Source organism: Sorghum bicolor, chromosome 1 (assembly GCF_000003195.3).
Source record: "Sorghum bicolor cultivar BTx623 chromosome 1, Sorghum_bicolor_NCBIv3, whole genome shotgun sequence".
Lineage (NCBI taxonomy): Eukaryota > Viridiplantae > Streptophyta > Magnoliopsida > Poales > Poaceae > Sorghum > Sorghum bicolor.
This window is the reverse complement of record NC_012870.2, coordinates 562,947-582,418: the sequence shown is the minus strand read 5'-3', so window position 1 is coordinate 582,418 and position 19,472 is coordinate 562,947. Positions and strand designations below refer to the sequence as shown.

Sequence of the window (19,472 nt, the reverse complement as noted above, 5' to 3'; positions counted from 1 at the left end):
GGATCGCATCCATTCTTGGTTTGATTGGTCGATATATAGCTTGCGTCGGACACGAATATATGTATAGCGAGTAGCTACGGTTTATAGAAAGCTTACAAATTCCTGAAAAGGGAACGGAAGGACAGGACACAACTACCTCATCACTACTCGCAGTAGCTTCGATCGTTTGTAGTTTACTTGACATGCATGACATGTGGTATTCTATACATTATATAGGACGTTTTGTTTTCTTTTTCCTTCTAGATATATATACATCTTTTTTACTATCATACTATGCATCTAAATATGCATATAGTATGTGTTTAGGTGTATAATGTGGACACATCTGGCAGTTTGGACTTCGGACAAACATGGTCATTCCTCATTCGGTTTCTCAACAATCAACATCCAATTTTCAACGTGACCTCCAATGGTAGACGTACTGGGCTTCACTGTTGCGTAGCTCTCCTCGAGAAAATCAAAATGCATATGTGAAACGCTTAATCTAGAGTCTAGATGAGAAAACCTATGCGTTCGGAAGAATCCATCTCTAAAAAAAGGGTCATCTGATTTTAGAAATCGGATCAGTTTTAACTATCTGGGTCAAGTTTGAGTTAGCTTTGACTGTCCAAATCAAATTTCGAGTCAGTTTTTATTGTAGCTCTTGAGGATAGACCTCCCACCCTATAAATATAAATAGACACTGCCGATTGAGCATATCTAATCGAAACATACAAACTTACTGCTTTTTATCTCCATCAAATCATAAACACTTCTTCAACCCTAATTTATGTCCTCTCCTCGGCTGAGGCACTCTAGATAGTCGTGCCGATTCTAGAATAATCGAGGATTTTCTGTACGTTATCGCGGGTATGAAGAAGGAATATAAATAGGTAAAAATGTGTATTATTTAGTTAGACAACTTGTATGTTGAGAGAAATATGTGGCTTTGCTAACGTGAACATTACAATTACATGAGCTAGCGGATTTTAATTGTGTGTGATAGTGGATAGTTGAATAGCTTGCATGTTGAGAGAAATTGGTAGTGAGGTGTGATATATGGATTGTCTAGTTGGATGGCTTGTATGTTGAGAGAAATATGTAGTGGGGTTTTGCTTTAAATAGCTTGCATGTTGAGGGAAATTGGTAGTGTTTTATGATAGTGGATTGTCTGGTTAGATGATTTGTATATTGAGAGAAATAGATAGTGGGATTTTGCTTTATAAGAGTATAAGATTGCACTGGCCCTAATGAGGTCCACCTAGGTTAGTGTTCCTAGATTTTCTAGCACAACGACTAGAAAAACTAGGTGCCCTGGTTTCTAAAACCGGGTAACTTGATTTTTGCGAGCTTGCTGTGATTTCATCATTTTGCGATCTATGTGTTTTAACACTTTGGTGTGTGGCCATATTTCGCATCACTTATGCCTAGAAAAAACTAAAATAATCTATAATTTGGCTAGATGTACTGAATTTTACATCAGAAATATCCATGGATGTATGCTACTCCGTTTATATATGGTTAGCAAGGCATCTAGGAAATGCTTGCCTAACTAGGTCTTAGCAGCCTAGGAACAGGAACATGACATATATTCTGGGAACGCAAATGTTCCGTTCTCATGTTATAAAATGATACCTAAGTTTTTAGAAACAGAAATGAGAACATGACTGCTAAGAACTAGGTGTGCTTTAATACATACTACACTGAATTGATTTGGAACTAATGAAGATATAGAATCTATCCTATTAAAACACAAGTTTTAGAGACATCTTAACTCTACCCTGTTTATCAGAGCTCTAATTTCTTATGGCTTCTTCCAAAGAGCTCTACCAAATGGGTATCTAAAAGATGGCTCCTTTGCAAGGAGCTTGGAGAAGCCAGAGACGTCTTTGTAAAAGAGAAGCTAAAGTCCAAAAATAATGACTTCTCCTAGTCTCTTCTCACAAATCTAATACAAGTTATTACGAAATTGTCACTGGAACTATTTTACTTAATGTTTTCTAAAATGACCGTAACTCCACATGAGGAGCCTGAACCGCCCTAAGAGCCGAGAGCCCTAATAAATGGGATACAATTGGTGTCTCCAATTGCTCTTAGAGGTGTCCCCCATTTTTATAGATGGTCTGTAACATCAACCATCTCTAGAGATAACATTTCTTGAAGACATTGAATGTTGATGTTTCTGACCATCCTTGAAAATTGAGAAATTTTTATGGGCCGTCCACTACACTAACCATCTTTAGAAATTGATTCTTCTAAGGTGGTTTTAATATGACCCACAAAAAATAGGTGCCTCACAATTTAAAAAAACATTGTTTTTATCAAATAAAGTCGGATAAATATTAATTTCTTTTGCTATTTTAGACCTATTTTCATGTCTGAAAATAATTTTAAGGGCATTGCCTCACCTCTACAAATTGATTTCTAAGGACGACTGGAAACACTGCAATTGTGTTTATAAATCATTGAATATCTGCCTCTAAAATATGTTAGCCCTTGGGTAGAGAGCGAGGTTGCTACAATTGACTTCAAACATTGTTGGCCCCATCTATGGACGCTTTGTTGCGTTGATGATGTTCGTTGCTTGGGCAGATGCTTTGCTGTCAGGAGTTTTCTAGCGGATGTTTTGCCATTGTTTTCATCTATGGCTTCACTTCATTATTGGCTACCATTGTGTTGAGTTCTTTGTATCAGACTCAGTTGGTTAGGGTAGTGGGTTGGAGGGTCCCCCTTCTTTTTCTTGCTTTGGTTTGTGTTATGGGTGTTCGCTGGTAATCCATGGATTACTTGTGAATCCTTTATACTTTATCTATTTGTCATTCTTTCGGTATCCCTTCAGTCATGTTCTCGAAAAAAATCGGCTTTGAGCATGTTACTATAAATTGGATAGTACATAGTAGTGCGCACCGTACCTAAGTAGCATGCACTAGGCTAGGGTACGCGGTGAATCTGATGTTTGCAGCATAGGACAGGAGACATGTCAAGTCCTATAAAAAGGAAGATGCTAGCTGGGGTATGCGGTGCCTATACGTGGGTTCACTGGGCATCTCTGGATATCTGATGCTTGAGCAGGACAGAAAGACATGCCAAATCAAATCGGATGAAAAGGTAAAGGATGAGGATTGAGGAGCACAAGGCACTCATCGAGGAAAAAGAGAAGAGGCTAATGATGCAGAGTCAAGCGTACATTTATACGACATTGATGCCTGTTTCTAACTATTTGGAATCATGACATGAATGGCGCACAAAGAATTGCATCTCATAGACATAATACTGCCTCCACCGGCAAAAGAATGCAGTTCTAGGGACTTCTACAGTCCCTCCGTCACAATTAAAATACAAATCTAAAGTTCAGGTCTTGTCCTAAAAACAATATAACTATCTGTTGGCCTTCTCCCTCTCCGTTCATCCATTGACTCTCAATCCTTGAACACAGTTTCTTTGCTCTTAAAGACAACTAGTTCATAATTAAACACTAATTACTATAGTTACATATGTGTTACATAATTAAATTTTTTCTTTACACGAGCTAAACAAGACCTTATTATCAACCATGCTTAGGCCTTGTTTAGTTCCAAAAAATTTGGCAAAATAGACATTGTAGTACTTTCGTTTGTATTTGACAAATATTATCCAATTATGGACTAACTAGGCTTAAAAGATTTGTCTCACAAATTACAGACAAACTGTATAATTAGTTATTATTTTTATCTATATTTAATACTCCATGCATGCACCAAAAGATTTGATGTAACGAGGAATCTGAAATTTTTTTGCAATTTTTTTTAGAAACTAAACAAGACCTTACCCATAAGAAATAAATTCCTGGGCCATCGGCATCGCCCATTTGCATGTACGTGATGTTTCCCGCCCGGTACTTTCTTGGTACTGTACAGCAAAAGCTAGGTAGCTTTTTCTGTAGAGAATAATAAATGAAATATACTTTCTCGGTTCTTAAATATATGTCGTTTATGTTTTCTAAGAAATATCATTAACTAAATATATATTAAAAATAATAATTATTAATATATATATATAATATTATTGGAAAGATTTTTGAATTTATTAGTTTTAAAATAAATTTATTTAGAGATAAAAATGTTGTATGTATTTTTCTATAAATCGAGTTAAATTTATGATATGCATATCAACAATGATAGATATTTAGGGACTTAGGCTGTCTCCAACAGCACACTCATATAGAAACCCAAACCTAAAATGGGTCTCCAACACAATACCTATAGCCTCCAACAGAGTACCCATACAGAAGACTCATTTTAGGTATCAGAAGAGGCATAACCCAAATTTGGGTATCCTCTCTCCTCGACACCCATTTGCAGAGAGTGTTGTCTTTTAGGTCTTGTTGTTGGAGAAGACTAAAAATAGGTATGGAACCTTTTAACTGTAGCGCTATCTAAAGGACAAATGGGTCTTGTATTTTGGGTGAAGATTGTTGGAGATAGTCTTAGGGAGTACGATGTATCTCCCTGTGTGTCTCACGCTCATCTGGAGCTAAGCCAGCCAGCTGATGCTCATCGTAGTATATAAATACCAGCTTGGAGCTTGTGCAATGGTAATAAGGTAGCGAGCACGCAAGCATTTGTATAGGTAAATTATAAAGGCGCAGTAGGGTAGGGGTCGATCTATCGAGATGTCGTGGAGCGAGAACGAGAACAGCAGGTTCGAGCTGGCGCTGGCGGATATCGAAGAAGACAATCCGGGGCGGTGGGAGCTGGTGGCCGAGGCGGTCGGCGGCGGCAGGACGGCGGACGACGTCTTTCGCCACTACCTGAGGCTGGAGGGGGACACGGACGACATGGCCGCCTGGAACCGGATGAACCGCCGCCGCCAACAGTACCACCGCAACGCCCAGCAGCAGCGGCAGCGGCAGCACGACGCCGGCAACAACAACAACAACAACAGCCGCAACAATAAGCGGCGGAGCAACGGCGGCGGCGGCGGCGCCAGTAGCAGTAACAGTAACACCAAGAATAGGCGCGCTAATAACAACAGGTACGTGTATATACTACTACGTGCTACGGGTACGGCTGCCAGCTAATTAAACTCGCAATCCTGGCCTATATATTCATCATATTCCCCCTGATGATATATATATATATATATATATATATATATATATATATATATATATATATATATATATATCGATCACTGTGTCTTCTTCTACATATATATAATGCATGCATGCATGCATGGGATTAGTATATCCTCCACAGTCCACACGTACCGTCACTGACAATGGCATTGGCATATACTTAACCTGATATCAGAGGGATCGGATTAGTTAAGGTTTATTCGATGTCAGGAATTATTCTAAGAAAATACAATTCGATTTTATTCCTAATGCATGAGTCTACTACTATTTATAGATTTGACAAAGCCTAGACAAAAACAATACTGATATTTGAACGTCGTCTAGCTACCAGTGAGTTATGAAAATATACGTACACGTGTACATATATTTCAGCATGTGCGCCTAATAATTAATTAATGAAGCTCATTTGGTATTGTAAATATCATTGTTCTCTGGTACAAACTAATTAACTAGAATTTATCATATGTATTTGTATTTTATTTACGTACACTGCAGCATTCGTATATGTTTGTTGCAGAGCCAATCGCCCGCAGGAATGAGACGACGTACGTACTGGCAGGGGCCGGCCGGAAGAACCACACTGCACAAACTACTTCAACTATATATACACGCGGAACACGTATACGTGGTTACGTGTACGTACGTCGAATCGTTATATATTACGGAAATGAACGAATCCTACCCTAGTACTGTAGTACCATAATAACAAAATAATTAATCTGGTGGATCGTCCTTTGCCATGCATGTATGATGATATAGTATACTCTAACAAGAATAATCCTACCTGCTAGCTAGCTCCAGGTAGCGTATTAATTGCCTGCATGCCTTTTCGGCCGCGTACGTGTACGTATGAATGTAAGTACTGTTGGGAATTATTATATAGTATTATATATAAATAAAGTTATCGTGTGGTACGGTGTGGGATTGTGGATTGTGATTATTTTTTAGTGTTAACTAGAATAGTGCTGATGTTAACTTTATGTCTTCATTTTATTTTAGAGATATACATAAAAATACACAAATAATATTTTTTTAGTGTTAATTAATGATGACATGCATGTGTTGATCGATGTGCTCAGAGATCGACTCAGAGTGCGTGATAGTCGATCTCAAATGAAAATATTTGTCTTTGTTTAACGAGTGAAGACTCCTCTTCATACGGATTAGCCATATCAAACAGTTTAGAGACGTTTTTAGTAAAAAAAAATGAAAGAGCCAGAGACAGAGTCATTTTAAAGGAGCCATAGTCAAAACATCTTAAGCTCTTTCCGAGGAGCACTACCAAACAAAAGTCTACTCGGAAATAAAAAAATATATAATTGTCGATACTTGTAGCAACGCTGGTCTCTTTTTTTGAAAGAATAAAGCGTCTGGTGTTTCTCTTGTGCAAGCAAATGGGCCCAATTTGATGGGGGGATCCAATGGAAATCAAGCAAATGGGCCCGGTTGGGCCCGTAGCAGTGGGCTGAGCAAACGCATGCGGGCAGTCTGGACACAAGGCTGCATTCGACGATAGCGTGTTGGATTATTTTGCTTTTTGGAAGACAAAAAGATTGAAAGTAACATCAAATGCTTTGCTTCTACGGCTATACAAGATAATAAGAGCCTCAAGAGAACCGAGCTAGGCTCGGGTGGCTAGCACAACCACCTGTGCTCGATGACGGCGTGAGCTGGATTTTCGCACAATCAACTCGCGTCACATCTCATTATGGATGGTCTTGATGATCTTCAGAAGGACGAGTCTTCTAATCTACATGTAGTTGTACATCTAGTTGTGTGCATGTATAGTGTGTGCGAGGTGGGCATGTGTAGTGTGGGTTTGTGTTCGTGTGTAAATAGATACTATAATTGTACCAAGAAAGGCTTAAAAAAGAAAAGAACCTCAAGGCGGCAATATATAAACAAATGTGTTTAACTTCACGTTTGGTTAAGGTAATTGAGAGAATGTGAGTTTGGAAATAGAAGTTTATAAATCTTTTATTTGTTTTGCGAGAGGGTGGGAGTTTTTAGATAGAAGGTGGTTGTGAGTTTAGAGGCCAACTCCCACTAATCCACTATCTTGGAAGTAGCATTAATTGTGTGAATTGTGCTTTTAATAGAAGATCAATACACTATCACCGTTTGATCATGACATGTAAAAATAATAGTCCCACACACTAATTCTCTCCGTCACCTCCAACTATTAGTTTATACATGCCTCTACCTAGGAGTAGCTGTCAAACATATCATACTCCTAATGAATGGTAGGGGTTTTGTTATAGCTTTAGATATATGAATTATTTCAATTAATTACAGAAAAGCATTGATATAAAGGTACAGCAAAAACTTTGTACCAAAGCATATGTTCACTGTGTAGATAAGAGTCCAACAAAATTAGATTTATTTTATTTTATAATCTTTCTATGATTTACTATGGTTTTTCAAAGATTCAGCGAAAATAAAATAAAAAGGCAACCACCGCCACGGTAGCAAAACTACCGTCTAAAACCGCTTGAGGGATTTATTTGACCAGTTTTAAAAAGTTTAGGGGGTAAAAAAACCGGTTTTATAGTTCAGTAGGTAAAGTAGTCCACTATATATAGTTGAGGAGGTTATGTACGTAGACTTATTCTTTTTTAGAAAAAAAAAACTCCTAGCTAATACTCAGTCGATCTCAATTATACTTGCGGTCAAATGGAGTCCATAGCAATGGACTTTGCACTTGCCATATAGTAACAACTGATGTCTATGGTTCAATGACGAGTACATGTCTCATACGCTAGTGTCTTTTGAAATGAATTTAAGCTCACTGCTGCTACCAGAGTACACGCAAAGAAAGCATACTATACTTTTAAGGATGTTTATAATGTTGTTAGCTACTTAGCTAGCAGATATGGATGTGAGAGATAAAAATAAGTACTATTTTGTATATTTTTATTTTTTTATATACTAACATGTTCCTCTTACAGGTTCTTAGACTGCATGATATACATCAGCTATTTATTTGTCGCTAGTGATTACTCTCTCTCTTCTATTCTTTTTTACTGTCCATATCATAATAGCTAGCTAAATAATTACTCCCTCTGTCCCTGAAAGCTTTATATTTTTTAGAATTCCTGCCAGTCATTTTTTAAAGTTTAGCCAACTTTATAAAAAAGAGCATCAATATCTATGACATAAAATGAGTATCTTATAAAAATATATATTCTATGATAAATCTAATGGTACTAATTTGGTACTGTAAATCTTAGCATTTTTTCTAAAAATTTGGTTAAAATTTAAAAAAATTGACTTAAGACAACTCTAAAAATTAAAACTTTCGGAGAGAGGGAGTAATCAATAGGGACATCCTAAGAGTGTGATAGAGTCCTTAAATTAAAAGTAGAGGTCTTGATTTGATCTGAGGACAATTGTTAATTAAGCGTCCCCTTAAATGAATTGGTAGGGCTCTCCTCTCTTTTTTTTTTCTTTATAAAAGCCTCCTAGCCAGTACTACCCGGTCCACTCTCGATTAATATACAGCCGGCCACCAAGCTGTGGATGGAGACCGGCTAGAACGGAACAAATGGCACCTTCTTCCTGCCGCCTGCCGGCCGGACACCGCCGTTGATATATCCGGCGACTAGATACTCCTCTGTCCAAAGCTTTAACTTCAAAAGGTTTTAAGTCAAACTTCTAAAATTTAATCAGAATTTTTTTAAAAAAACTATTATTTATAGTAACAAATTAATACCATTATATTTATTATAGAATATATTTTCATAATATATTTATTTTATGTCATAGTTATTAATACTTTTTTATAAATAAAGTTAGTTAAATTTTAAAAAGTTTAACTCACACGTATCTTAGAAGTTGAAGCTTTCAAACACGAAGTGAAGTATGCAGAGGTAAAGGCAGCCACGAAACCAACTAGTCATCAATAATCCCACCACCAACTACCAGTCTACCACTACCATGGACGCCAAGCCGCGCAACCTGGGCGGCTCGCTGCCTGTGCCAAACGTGCAGGACCTGGCCGCGCGACCCGCCGACGAGCTCACGCCGCCCGTGCTGCACCGCTACCTACGCGACGACGTCGACGTCGACGCCGACGCGAACGGCGACGAGGCCGCCTCGGTGCCCGTTGTGGACCTCGCGAGGCTCCTGGACCCGTCGCACGGGGAGCAGGAGGCCGCCAAGCTGAAGGCCGCCTGCGAGGACTGGGGCTTCTTCCAGGTGCTCAACCACGGGGTGCCCGACGCGGTGATCGCCGACGTCAAGGCCGACCTGCAGGCCTTCTTCCGGCTCCCGTTGGCCGAGAAGCGCGCGGTGGCGCAGGAGCCCGGCGGGATCGAGGGGTACGGGCAGGCCTTCGTCGTCTCCGACGACCAGAAGCTGGACTGGGCCGACATGCTCTTCCTCTCGACGCAGCCGCCCGAGTACCGGGCTCCGCGCTTCTGGCCGGCGCGCCCCGCCACGTTCGGGGACTCGCTGGACCGCTACTCTGCCGAGGTGCAGCGCGTGGCGACCCGACTGCTGTCGGCCATGGCGGCCAACCTCGGCGTGGCGGACGCCCGGAAGCTGACGAGGATCGCCGACGCGCAGGCCGTGCGGATCAACTACTACCCGGCGTGCCCGGGGGGCGCGCACGGCAGGGTGCTGGGCCTGTCGCCGCACTCCGACGCCGTCGGGCTCACGCTGCTGCTCCAGGTCAGCGCCGTCCCGGGTCTGCAGATCCGGCGACGCGGCGCGTGGGTCAGCGTGGACCCCATCCCGGGGGCGCTGGTGGCCAACGTCGGCGACGTCGTCGAGGTGCTCACCAACGGGAGGTACAAGAGCATCGAGCACCGGGCGGTGGTGAGCCCCACCCAGGACCGGGTGTCCGTCGCCGCCTTCCATTCCGCCGAGTTCCAAGACACGTACGCGCCGCTGGAGGAGACGATGGTCGGAGCGCCGGGGTACAGGACCATTGGCGTCGAGGACTACATCCGGCTGGTGCTGTCTAGTAAGCTCGAGGGCAAGAACATCATGGACGCCATGAAGATCAATCCCATCCCTGAATGAAGATTTATTTATTGGTACTACTGTATTTCCCAACAGCCCTCGCCTTGCAATACGGCCGGTAGCACTACCTGTCGTTGTTGTTATTTTCATCTCGTCGTCATCTCTTCTTGTTGTTTTGCATCATCTTTGCAAGAGAGGATTGCTCGACACATCTTGGTCAAACTTGAAGTAAAACATGCATGTTCCGATTTCAAGGGACTTTTATTATTCTTTTTTATTGTTCATACTAGTGATTAGCGCACGCCCTTGCGCGCAGGCTGGTAACACAAGTAAGCACAAAGCAGAGCTAAACTATTTAGAGATTACAAAAAGCTAGATAACACATTAATAACATACACTAGTACAGAATTGCTCATAGCCAGCGGTGGAACATAATTTTTAAAGGCGGTTTTAATTAAAGAACGTCTGTCGAAAGAAATTGGCTTACCCGACTACAAAACCGTCTGTGAAATCAATTTCTACAGGCGGTTTTCCTAACAAAACCGCTTGTAGAAATCATGTATTTCTACATGCGGATTTCTTAAGGAACCGCCCGTAGAATCTACAGGCGGTTTCTTAAGAAATCCGCCTGTAGAAATACATTTGAACTTGAATTTTTTGAGCTATTCAAATGACCTCGTTTGAAAAAACTGTCAAAATGAAAGTTGTGGATCTTGAAAAGTTATGAAACTTTGTAGTTGATAATTTTTTTTATTTGAAATCATCTTGTCATTGAAAACTACGTTTGAATTTCTCAAATTTGAAATTCAAATTTTGTAAATGACCTCGGATGAAGGAACTACAAATAAAAGTTGTAGATCTTAAAAAGTTGTAAAACTTTGTAGTTGACGACTTTTCCATTTGAATCCGTTTAGGGCCTCAAATAATCAATTTGTGCTTGGTTTATGATAGTATGTGGGAACTAACTCTAATCTGAACACAACTGAGTGATAGGTGGAGTGGTAGAGGAGGGTACGCGAGGGCGAGGTCTCAGATTCGAATCCCACTGACCGCGTAGCACGCGATTTTACGCGAAAAAATGCGCGACTTGCGACTTTCTTATCTCTTTTCTTTATGGGTATGAAAGGAGTACATAAGAGCCAAGTTCTTTTCTCTTTTCTTCCTTCTCATTCTTATCAGTAAATACATTAATTAACTTAGCTATAAGTAAATTGTTATACTTGTTGTTAGACTATCTCCAACAATCATCATCCAAAATACAAGACCTATTTGTCTTTGGGTAGCGCTACAGGTAAAAGATTCCATACCTATTTTTAGTTTTTTTCAACAACAAGACCTAAAAGACAACACTCTCTGCAAATGGGTCTCGATGAGAGAGAATACCCAAATTTGAGTTATGCCTCTTCTGATACCCAAAATAGATATTCTATATGAGTACTTTGTTGGGGGCTATAGGTAAATATTTTAGATTTGAGTCCCAAATGAGTCTGCTGTTGGAGACCGCGTCAGCTAGACAGATTCGAGGAGATAGGAGACAGGACATTTGGATGCAGAAGCCGATGCACACACCACAGCAAACTTTGCTTTTGTACACAACACGAAGGTGCTTAACTTGACTGATAGGGTTCTGTCCTTCTTCCTTTTGAAAACGAAAAACCTCCTAGCTAATATTTAGTCCATCTCTCAGTTAAATAATTTAAAGACAAATGGAGGTCATAGACAATGCACTTTGCACTAGCCATATACAGTATGAAATAGTAAAACAGCCGGCCACTAAACCAAGTCGATGGAGACCGGCCAGCACAAAATAAAAATGGTACCTGCCTGCCGGACGCCGTCGACCCGGCCGTTGTTAGGTAAGTCCGTCTAAAATAACTTGTCCTTCTCAGTTCTCGAGAAATAACTTTAATTACATATATATTAAAAAATATTAATATTTATATTACGTACTCCTTTCATCCATAAATAAAAAAAATCAATTTTTAAAGTTGTCGTAATTCAAATTTTAAATTTTGACTAAATTTTTAGAAACAAATGCTAAGATTGATGGTATCAATTTAGTATCATTAGAATATATTTTCATAGGATGCACATTTTATGTCATAGATGTTGTTACTCTTTTCTATAAAGTTAGTCAAACTTAAAAAAGTTTGACTGGTACGGATTCTAGGAATTGATTCTTTCATGGACGGAGAGAGTAATTAGTATTATTGGAAAGATCTTTAAATCTAGTTTTTAATAAAATTATTTAGAGATACAAATATTGCATATATTTTCTACAAATCAAGTTAAACTTGCGACACGAACACCAAAAACGACACATAATTTGAGAGAGAGGGAGTATGTCCATTGTTGACTAGATATATTAATATATACTATATATGCAGAGGTTAAAAAATATTATTTGAAAGCTATGACAGAAATTATTGTTGGATGATTTATTATAAAAAAAACACTGCTGAATGGCTCTTAGATTCCGTTGATAAGCTCAAACCAACAAGGCGAAGCCACCCAAGGCAACTAGTGATCGGTAACTTGAACTAATCATCGGTGCAAGTCCAGACATCATCTACCACCACCTAGCATGGACGCCAAGCCGCAGAACCTGGGCGGCTCGCTGCCGGTGCCCAACGTGCAAGACCTGGCTGCGCGCCCCGCCGACGAGCTCACGCCGCTCGTGCTCCACCGCTACATCCGCGACGACGTCGACGCCGACGCCAACGGCGACGCGGCCGCCTCGGTGCCCGTGGTGGACCTCGCAAGGCTCCTGGACCCGTCGCACGGGGAGCAGGAGGCCGCCAAGCTGAAGGCCGCCTGCGAGGACTGGGGCTTCTTCCAGGTGCTCAACCACGGGGTCCCCGACGCGGTGATCGCCGACGTCAAGGCGGACCTGCAGGCCTTCTTCGGCCTCCCGCTGGCCGAGAAGGCCGCGGTGGCGCAGGAGCCCGGCAGCATCGAGGGGTACGGGCAGCACTTCGTCATCTCCGCCGACCAGAAGCTGGACTGGGCCGACGTGCTCTTCCTCTTCACGCAGCCGCTCGAGTACCGGGCCCCGCGCTTCTGGCCGGCGCGCCCGGCCACGTTCGCGGACTCGCTGGACCGCTACTCCGGCGAGGTGCAGCGCGTCGCCACCAGCCTGCTGGCGGCCATGGCCGCCAACCTGGGCGTGGCGGACGCCCGGAAGCTGACGAGGATCGCCGACTCACAGTCCATGCGGATCAACTACTACCCGGCGTGCCCGGGGGGCGCGCACGGCAGGGTGCTGGGCCTGTCGCCGCACTCCGACGCCGTCGGGCTCACGCTGCTGCTCCAGGTCAGCGCCGTCCCGGGTCTGCAGATCCGGCGGCACGGCGCGTGGGTCAGCGTGGACCCCATCCCGGGGGCGCTGGTGGCCAACGTCGGCGACGTCGTCGAGGTGCTCACCAACGGGAGGTACAAGAGCATCGAGCACCGGGCGGTGGTCAGCCCCACCCACGACCGGGTGTCCGTCGCCGCCTTCCACTCCGCCAAGTTCGGCGGCACGTACGCCCCACTGGAGGAGACGATGGTACACGGCGAGCCGCCGGGGTACAAAACCATAAGCGTCGAGGACTACGTCCGGATGCTGCTGTCTTGTAAGCTTGAGGGCAAGAACATCATGGACGCCATGAAGATCAATCCCTGAACAGCAATCTCTCAACTTTCAGCCTGCTGCAATACGTACCTGCTGCAATAAAAAGAGAGTGAGAGAGAGTGCAAATTTGTGTTCTTGTCGTCGTCTCTTCTTGTTGTGCTTGTATCATCTGTGCAAGAGAGGATTGCTCTAAACATCTTGGTCAAGCAAACCATGAATATGTTCCGATTTGAAGAGACTTGTTCTTCTTTCAGTTAGTTTATTTTTCTTTTAGTTCATTCCTTCATATCATCATAATATATGGCCTTGTTTAGTTCCAAAAAAATTTGGGAAATCGACACTGTAGCATTTTCGTTTGTATTTGACAAATATTGTCCAGTCATGGAGTAACTAGGCTCAAAAGATTCGTCTCGTCAATTCTGACCAAACTATGCAATTAGTTTTTATTTTTAACTATATCTAATACTTCATGCATGCGGCTAAAGATTAGATATAATGGGGAATCTGAAAAATTTTGCAAAATTTTTTTTAGAACTAAACAAGGCCATAATATGCAATGCAAATCCTGGTCCTTGGGCCTGAAACAAGTATGGGCCGAATAGCAGGCCCATACAGGTAGTTATACAAGATATTTGTGTGGGATGTATTTTGAGAAGTGGATTGTGCTGTTCCGTTGTCCGTCCCCAATCCTCCATTCCTCCTATCCATTCGTCCCGCGTCGGCCATGGCGCCACCAACCGCAGCATCGGCCTCCGCCTCCGCATTCCTCTTCCTCTCCCCGCCGCGGAGCCGCAGCCGCTACCAGCACCCCAAGACTAAGCCGAAGCACACCGCCACCATCCTCTGCTCCTCCTCCGCCGCCACCGCCACCGGCTCAGCATCGCCCTCCCTCTCCGAACAGCTGGAGCCGCTCTCCCGCACGCTCCTCCACGACAAGCCTACTCCGATCGCGGACCGCCCCACCCCGGAGCCCACCTGGGTGAACCCCACCAGGCCCAAGCCCAGCGTGCTCTCGCTCAGCCGCCACCGCCGCCGCTCCCCTTCCGCGAACGCTTCCTCCGCGCCACTGCAGCCGCTGCTGCGTGCCCTCCGCGCGCTGCCCGAGGACGCCGACCTCGCGGCCACCCTGGACGCCTTCTTCCTGCAGCAGGGGGGGCAAGGGCAGGGGCAGGGGCAGGGCGCGGCGCCGTCCCCCTCCGACGCGCTCCTCCTCCTCAACTACCTCCACCCGTCGTGGCGCAAGACGCTCTCCCTCCTCGCCTGGCTGCGCGCGCTCCCCGCCGGCGCCTTCCAGCTCGACACCATCTTCTTCAACGTCGCCCTCAAGTCGCTTCGCGCCGCGCGCCAGTGGCCACACGCCGAGCGCCTCGCGCTCGACATGCTCGACGCGGGCGTGCCCCTCGACAACATCACCTACTCCACGCTCATCACCGCCGCCCGCCGCTGCCGCCAGTTCGCCAAGGCCGTCGAGTGGTTCGAGCGCATGTACGCCGCCGACGGCGTCCTCCCCGACGAGGTCACCTACTCCGCCGTGCTGGACGTCTACGCGCAGCTCGGAATGAAGGAGGAGGTGCTCGCGCTCTTCGACCGCGCCAGGGGCAGCGGCTGGAAGCCCGACCACGTCGCCTTCGCCGTCCTCGCCAAGATGTTCGGGGAGGCCGGCGACTACGAGGGCATCCAGTTCGTCTTCAAAGAGATGACGGAGGTCGGCATCAAGCCCAACATCTTCGTCTACAACGCGCTGCTCGAGGCGCTGGGCAAGACCGGCAAGCCCGGCCTCGCGCGCAACCTGTTCGAGGAAATGGTCGAGCAGGGCGTCGACCCCAACGCGCGCACACTCACCGCGCTCGCCAAGATCTACGGCAGGGCGCGCTGGGGCCGCGACGCGCTCCAGCTCTGGGACAAGATGAGGGAGCTGAAGCTGCCAGCCGATAACATCCTCTGCAACACGTTGCTGAGCATGTGTGCCGACGTGGGGCTCGTGAACGAGGCCGAGCAGCTCTTCAACGAGATGAAGGATCCAGAATGCCGCGATGTCCCAAAGCCAGACAAGTGGAGCTACACGGCCATGATCAACATCTACGGGAGCAACGGGGACACAGACCGCGCGCTCCAGCTGTTTGGGGAAATGCTGAAGGGCGGGATAGAGCCCAATATAATGAGCTACACCATTGTCATCCAATGCCTCGGGAAGGCACAGAGGATACAGCAAGCGGTGGAGGTGCTCGAGGCCGGGCTGGAGAAGGGTCTCAAGCCCGATGATCGGCTCTGTGGGTGCTTGCTCTCTGTCATTGCTCTGAGCAGCGGGGAGGAGATGGAAATTGTGCTTTCTTCGCTGCAAAAGTTCAATCAGAATCTGGTCAAGCTGATCAGAGTGCTCAGTGATGCCCAGGTTGGCGCTGATGATATCACAAAGGAGCTGAAGAGCGTATTGAACGCTGCGGCCCCTGAAGTACGCCGCCCTTACTGCAACTGTTTGATCGATGTATGCCGCAACCATGGCTTCCCTCCTCAGAGAGCAAGAGAAGTCTTCCATCTTGCCCAGACCTACGGTTTGTACACCAAGCTACAAAGCAGAAAGGATGAGGAGTGGTCGCTGGACCTGCGATCGCTCTCGGTTGGTGCAGCCAAGACAGCATTCGATGATTGGATGCAGACTGTCTCGGAGCGCTGGGTGCAGCAAAAGGCTTTGCCAGAGTCCTTCAGCGTTTACACTGGGTCCAGCACCCACAAGTTTGCGCAGGGGCTGGCAAGTGCTTTCGCTGCTCATCTGGAGCAAATGGCGGTGCCATTCCATGCGAGTGAATCTCAAGCTGGCAGCTTCATCAGCTCAAGGGATGATCTGGTCTCATGGTTGCAGATGAGCAGTTCGTCAGCAGTCGTTGCCGGATGACTGAATATAGGCGCAGGGCTGTAGCTGCACAATACTCTAAATTCCAAAGGAGGGCTGAATAAGCAACTGGGTGCTCATGCATTTGTTGACATGTAGTTTGTAGGGAAACGCATAAGCAACTTCAACGCTCTTCCATAGTTACAAAATTAGCAGTAGCAACAAGCCGCTCTTGAAACATTGGCCGATTGTCCGGCTTACACTGCTGGTTTTGTTTCTGAAATTTAAATGCCACTTTAAATACCATTATCCTAGTGGAGGAATTGTATAATCTTTGGATTGTTTTCCGTCCTTGCACACATGTGCCGAATTGGCTACTACTAATATACTGCCTTGGAAGCTGGAATTGACTACAGAGTTTTGATTTGACTCCATCAGATTTGGGACTTCTTTTTCCTGTGACTACAGAGAATTGGTAATGGGGTTTAGTTTTGATACGGTTTGTCCTTCTCTACAGAACAAGTTTACACAGGGGCTACAGAACAGGTTTACACAGGGAGAGGGAGCGGCAGGACTGTAATGCTACAAATAAACCAATAACACTGAAAATACATACTTACCGAGTAATCATGTTGACTTCAGGGAGCCACATATGCCTTGAAATAATGGACGATGCATTGAAACTTGAAACACAATGCTCGAGGGCATCATTCCACATTCACAATCACAAACAAAATGCAAATTCTAGGGTTAGGAATTATGATGGTATGGCTACACCACTTATTTCTCAAGATAAACTCATCTCAATTATAAAAAATCCCATATCAGCTATAAAAGGGGTATGCATATCCCGGGAGCATCTGCAGCAGTAGCATAAAATACAAAGCAGTAACATGCTCATGAACACAGCAAGTACACAGATGATACACTATTTTTGATGTCACGCACGCAATCCTCAAATAAGTGATGATGATTTTGTAGATACAAAGTGCAGATGGAAACTCTGAAAATTTGCCTACAAATGTAAATGAGATTCAATTTGGATTACAGCGACACACAACAAATGCTTTACATGCAATTCATGGCTCAACAGGAGGCTTTAGTCTAATCAACCTCCGCACTCTGTCTTTCTCTGTGTTTTCGAGCAAACCCTGCATGAATGATAGACACAATTAGTCAAATAAACTACAAATCTTTTACCGTACATAACATGTCACAGAATATTTATATAACACAAACTTGTTTGCGGCTTATAGTTGCATAAAAGAGTTTGATAATCATGAGGCAGAGCATTGTTGCGCAACATCAGGACTGACATTTGGCTTTACTATAAACAAATTATATGAGAAACAGAACATGGCAGACATTGGAACATCGAGCTGATTTGCTAAGCATTATGTTATATCCAGATTACAGCGACAAATAAACATCCACAAGGCAGAAAAATGAGTCGAAGATCTACCTGCCAAACAATCTCATCGAGGCACAAGCAGATCCTCCCATATTTGTCAAGGAAGAGGCGCTCAGTAGGAGGTTTTCCGCAAACATCCTTGACTGCTGATGTAACTGCAAAAATCACCTCGGCCACTAAAATGGTAGAAGGGCAGTTTAAGTTAAAAACAATGTAAGATGGCAAAGATTTGAAATCCAGTTAGACCAAAGGTTATCAGAAAACTGCGACTTACAAGCAAGCTCATCATATTCATCCTTGCCAACAATGTACAGGCAGACGTCCCCGATCGTGGTATAAACAATAGACACGGACCTGGGGTAGCATCGAGGATTAACAGTGATGGAGCAACAGTATAATGTTTTGGCTGAGAGAACAAAAATTATTCAGTAACAACCATAAGACTGGGACTCAGGAAGGGATACATGTACTTAAGACCAATTGCCTCTAGCCCTCTAGCATATGGTTAACTCGTACCGTCGTACCACAGCTGATAAGCTGGGACTTGTGAACACCTTTCATGCTTGTTTTAACCAATTTATTATGACAGCAGTTGATAACAGTATAATACATTTTTTTTCTGGAGGTAATCCCTATTCGAGATGGTTGATTCCTACATAAAACCAAAAGGGCCAGAAGCATAATAAAGAATGAAATGAACACCTTTATGATGCTTGTTTTAACCAATTTATTATGACAGTAAAATGTTTAAAGGAACCGGTTGATAACAGTATAATACTTTTTTTTCCTGGAGGTAATTCCTATCAGAGATGGTTGATTCCTATATAAAACCAAAAGGGCCACCCACAAGCATAGTAAATAATGAAAAGGGCAAATTCGGTGTACAGGGAGATGGTCATGAACCGTACTTATGGGAGGCAACGTGGAGCTCCTCGTTCTTGGATCCCTTGAGGTTCTCGGATCCGAGCTTCACGAGGAAGGAGCGCCAGTGGAGCCTCTCCTCGGCGGGAACCCCATGGAATCTGCGTTCGGGAGACGGTAGATCTCGTCAAAGGGGGCGAGATCGAGATGAAATCTCTGCGGAGTGAGAGGAGGGTGTGGGGGGGAAGTACCGCTCGATGAGGATGTTCCCCTCGGAGTTGGCGAAGAGCACGGCCAGTATCATCTTCTCTCTCCGGCCTCCTCTTCGCTGGGGTCTGTCTCCGTGTGTGGGTGCGAAGCAGAAGCTCAGGAATGGAAGGAGGAAGAACGAAGGCGGCGACGGCGACCCAATTTTTTATAATTTAGCCCTTTTTTTTATAAAATTATACGTTTAGCCCCCTAAGAAATTTAAATCGATTTATGGACCCAGGGGGTCGGCGCCAAGCGTCCTGGCTCCGAAGGAAGACATCTCGGCGCCACAGATCTGGGCGCTGACCAAGGCGCCATGTGGCCTGGCGTCGAGCTCGGCGCCACAGATCTTGGCGCCGAGGTCGGAGCCAGAGATCTTAGCGCCGAGCTTTGGTTTAAAGCTCACACGCCATCTTCCCTGCCCGAGCCTTGCCTGGCCGAGAGAGAA

The 19,472-nt window shown here is 44.6% G+C and overlaps 5 protein-coding genes across 6 annotated transcripts; 4 read left to right on the top strand and 1 right to left on the bottom strand.

The window, feature by feature from the left end:
* On the top strand, positions 4,573–6,001 carry LOC8061385 (protein RADIALIS-like 4). The gene is made up of 2 exons (XM_002466026.2): positions 4,573–4,992; positions 5,613–6,001. The coding sequence occupies exons 1-2, from the start codon at positions 4,631–4,633 to the stop codon at positions 5,632–5,634; spliced, it is 384 nt and encodes a 127-aa protein (XP_002466071.1). The 5' UTR covers positions 4,573–4,630; the 3' UTR covers positions 5,635–6,001.
* On the top strand, positions 8,988–10,327 carry LOC8061384 (S-norcoclaurine synthase 1). Its single transcript, XM_002466025.2, has one exon. The coding sequence runs from the start codon at positions 9,032–9,034 to the stop codon at positions 10,118–10,120; it is 1,089 nt and encodes a 362-aa protein (XP_002466070.1). The 5' UTR covers positions 8,988–9,031; the 3' UTR covers positions 10,121–10,327.
* LOC8061383 (S-norcoclaurine synthase 1) lies at positions 12,601–13,907 on the top strand. The gene has a single exon (XM_002466024.2). It carries the CDS (start codon positions 12,645–12,647, stop codon positions 13,722–13,724), a length of 1,080 nt encoding a protein of 359 aa, XP_002466069.1. The 5' UTR covers positions 12,601–12,644; the 3' UTR covers positions 13,725–13,907.
* Positions 14,342–16,918, top strand: LOC8060693 (pentatricopeptide repeat-containing protein At5g46580, chloroplastic). The gene has a single exon (XM_002466023.2). It carries the CDS (start codon positions 14,398–14,400, stop codon positions 16,564–16,566), a length of 2,169 nt encoding a protein of 722 aa, XP_002466068.1. The 5' UTR covers positions 14,342–14,397; the 3' UTR covers positions 16,567–16,918.
* Positions 17,311–19,209, bottom strand: LOC8059257. 2 transcript variants are annotated; one of them, XM_002463442.2, is made up of 5 exons: positions 19,027–19,209; positions 18,823–18,936; positions 18,189–18,268; positions 17,966–18,090; positions 17,311–17,654 (listed from the first exon to the last, which is right to left on the bottom strand). In XM_002463442.2, exons 1-5 carry the CDS (start codon positions 19,077–19,079, stop codon positions 17,583–17,585), a joined length of 444 nt encoding a protein of 147 aa, XP_002463487.1. In that variant the 5' UTR covers positions 19,080–19,209; the 3' UTR covers positions 17,311–17,582. The 2 variants fall into 2 exon arrangements, with proteins under 2 accessions (XP_002463487.1, XP_021302887.1); XM_021447212.1 differs by having other exon boundaries at positions 17,966–18,069; positions 19,027–19,187.

Excerpts from the sequence above, each read along its gene's own strand:
- LOC8061384 (XM_002466025.2), top strand. The coding sequence starts at position 9,032 with ATGGACGCCAAGCCGCGCAACCTGGGCGGCTCGCTGCCTGTGCCAAAC.
- LOC8060693 (XM_002466023.2), top strand. The coding sequence starts at position 14,398 with ATGGCGCCACCAACCGCAGCATCGGCCTCCGCCTCCGCATTCCTCTTC.
- LOC8061383 (XM_002466024.2), top strand. The coding sequence starts at position 12,645 with ATGGACGCCAAGCCGCAGAACCTGGGCGGCTCGCTGCCGGTGCCCAAC.
- LOC8061385 (XM_002466026.2), top strand. The coding sequence starts at position 4,631 with ATGTCGTGGAGCGAGAACGAGAACAGCAGGTTCGAGCTGGCGCTGGCG. Across the intron at positions 4,993-5,612 it reads AGGCGCGCTAATAACAACAG|AGCCAATCGCCCGCAGGAAT; the intron begins GTACGTGTATAT and ends TGTTTGTTGCAG.
- LOC8059257 (XM_002463442.2), bottom strand. The coding sequence starts at position 19,079 with ATGATACTGGCCGTGCTCTTCGCCAACTCCGAGGGGAACATCCTCATC. Across the intron at positions 18,937-19,026 it reads GGGAACATCCTCATCGAGCG|ATTCCATGGGGTTCCCGCCG; the intron begins GTACTTCCCCCC and ends TCCCGAACGCAG. Across the intron at positions 18,091-18,188 it reads TGAATATGATGAGCTTGCTT|TGGCCGAGGTGATTTTTGCA; the intron begins GTAAGTCGCAGT and ends CTACCATTTTAG.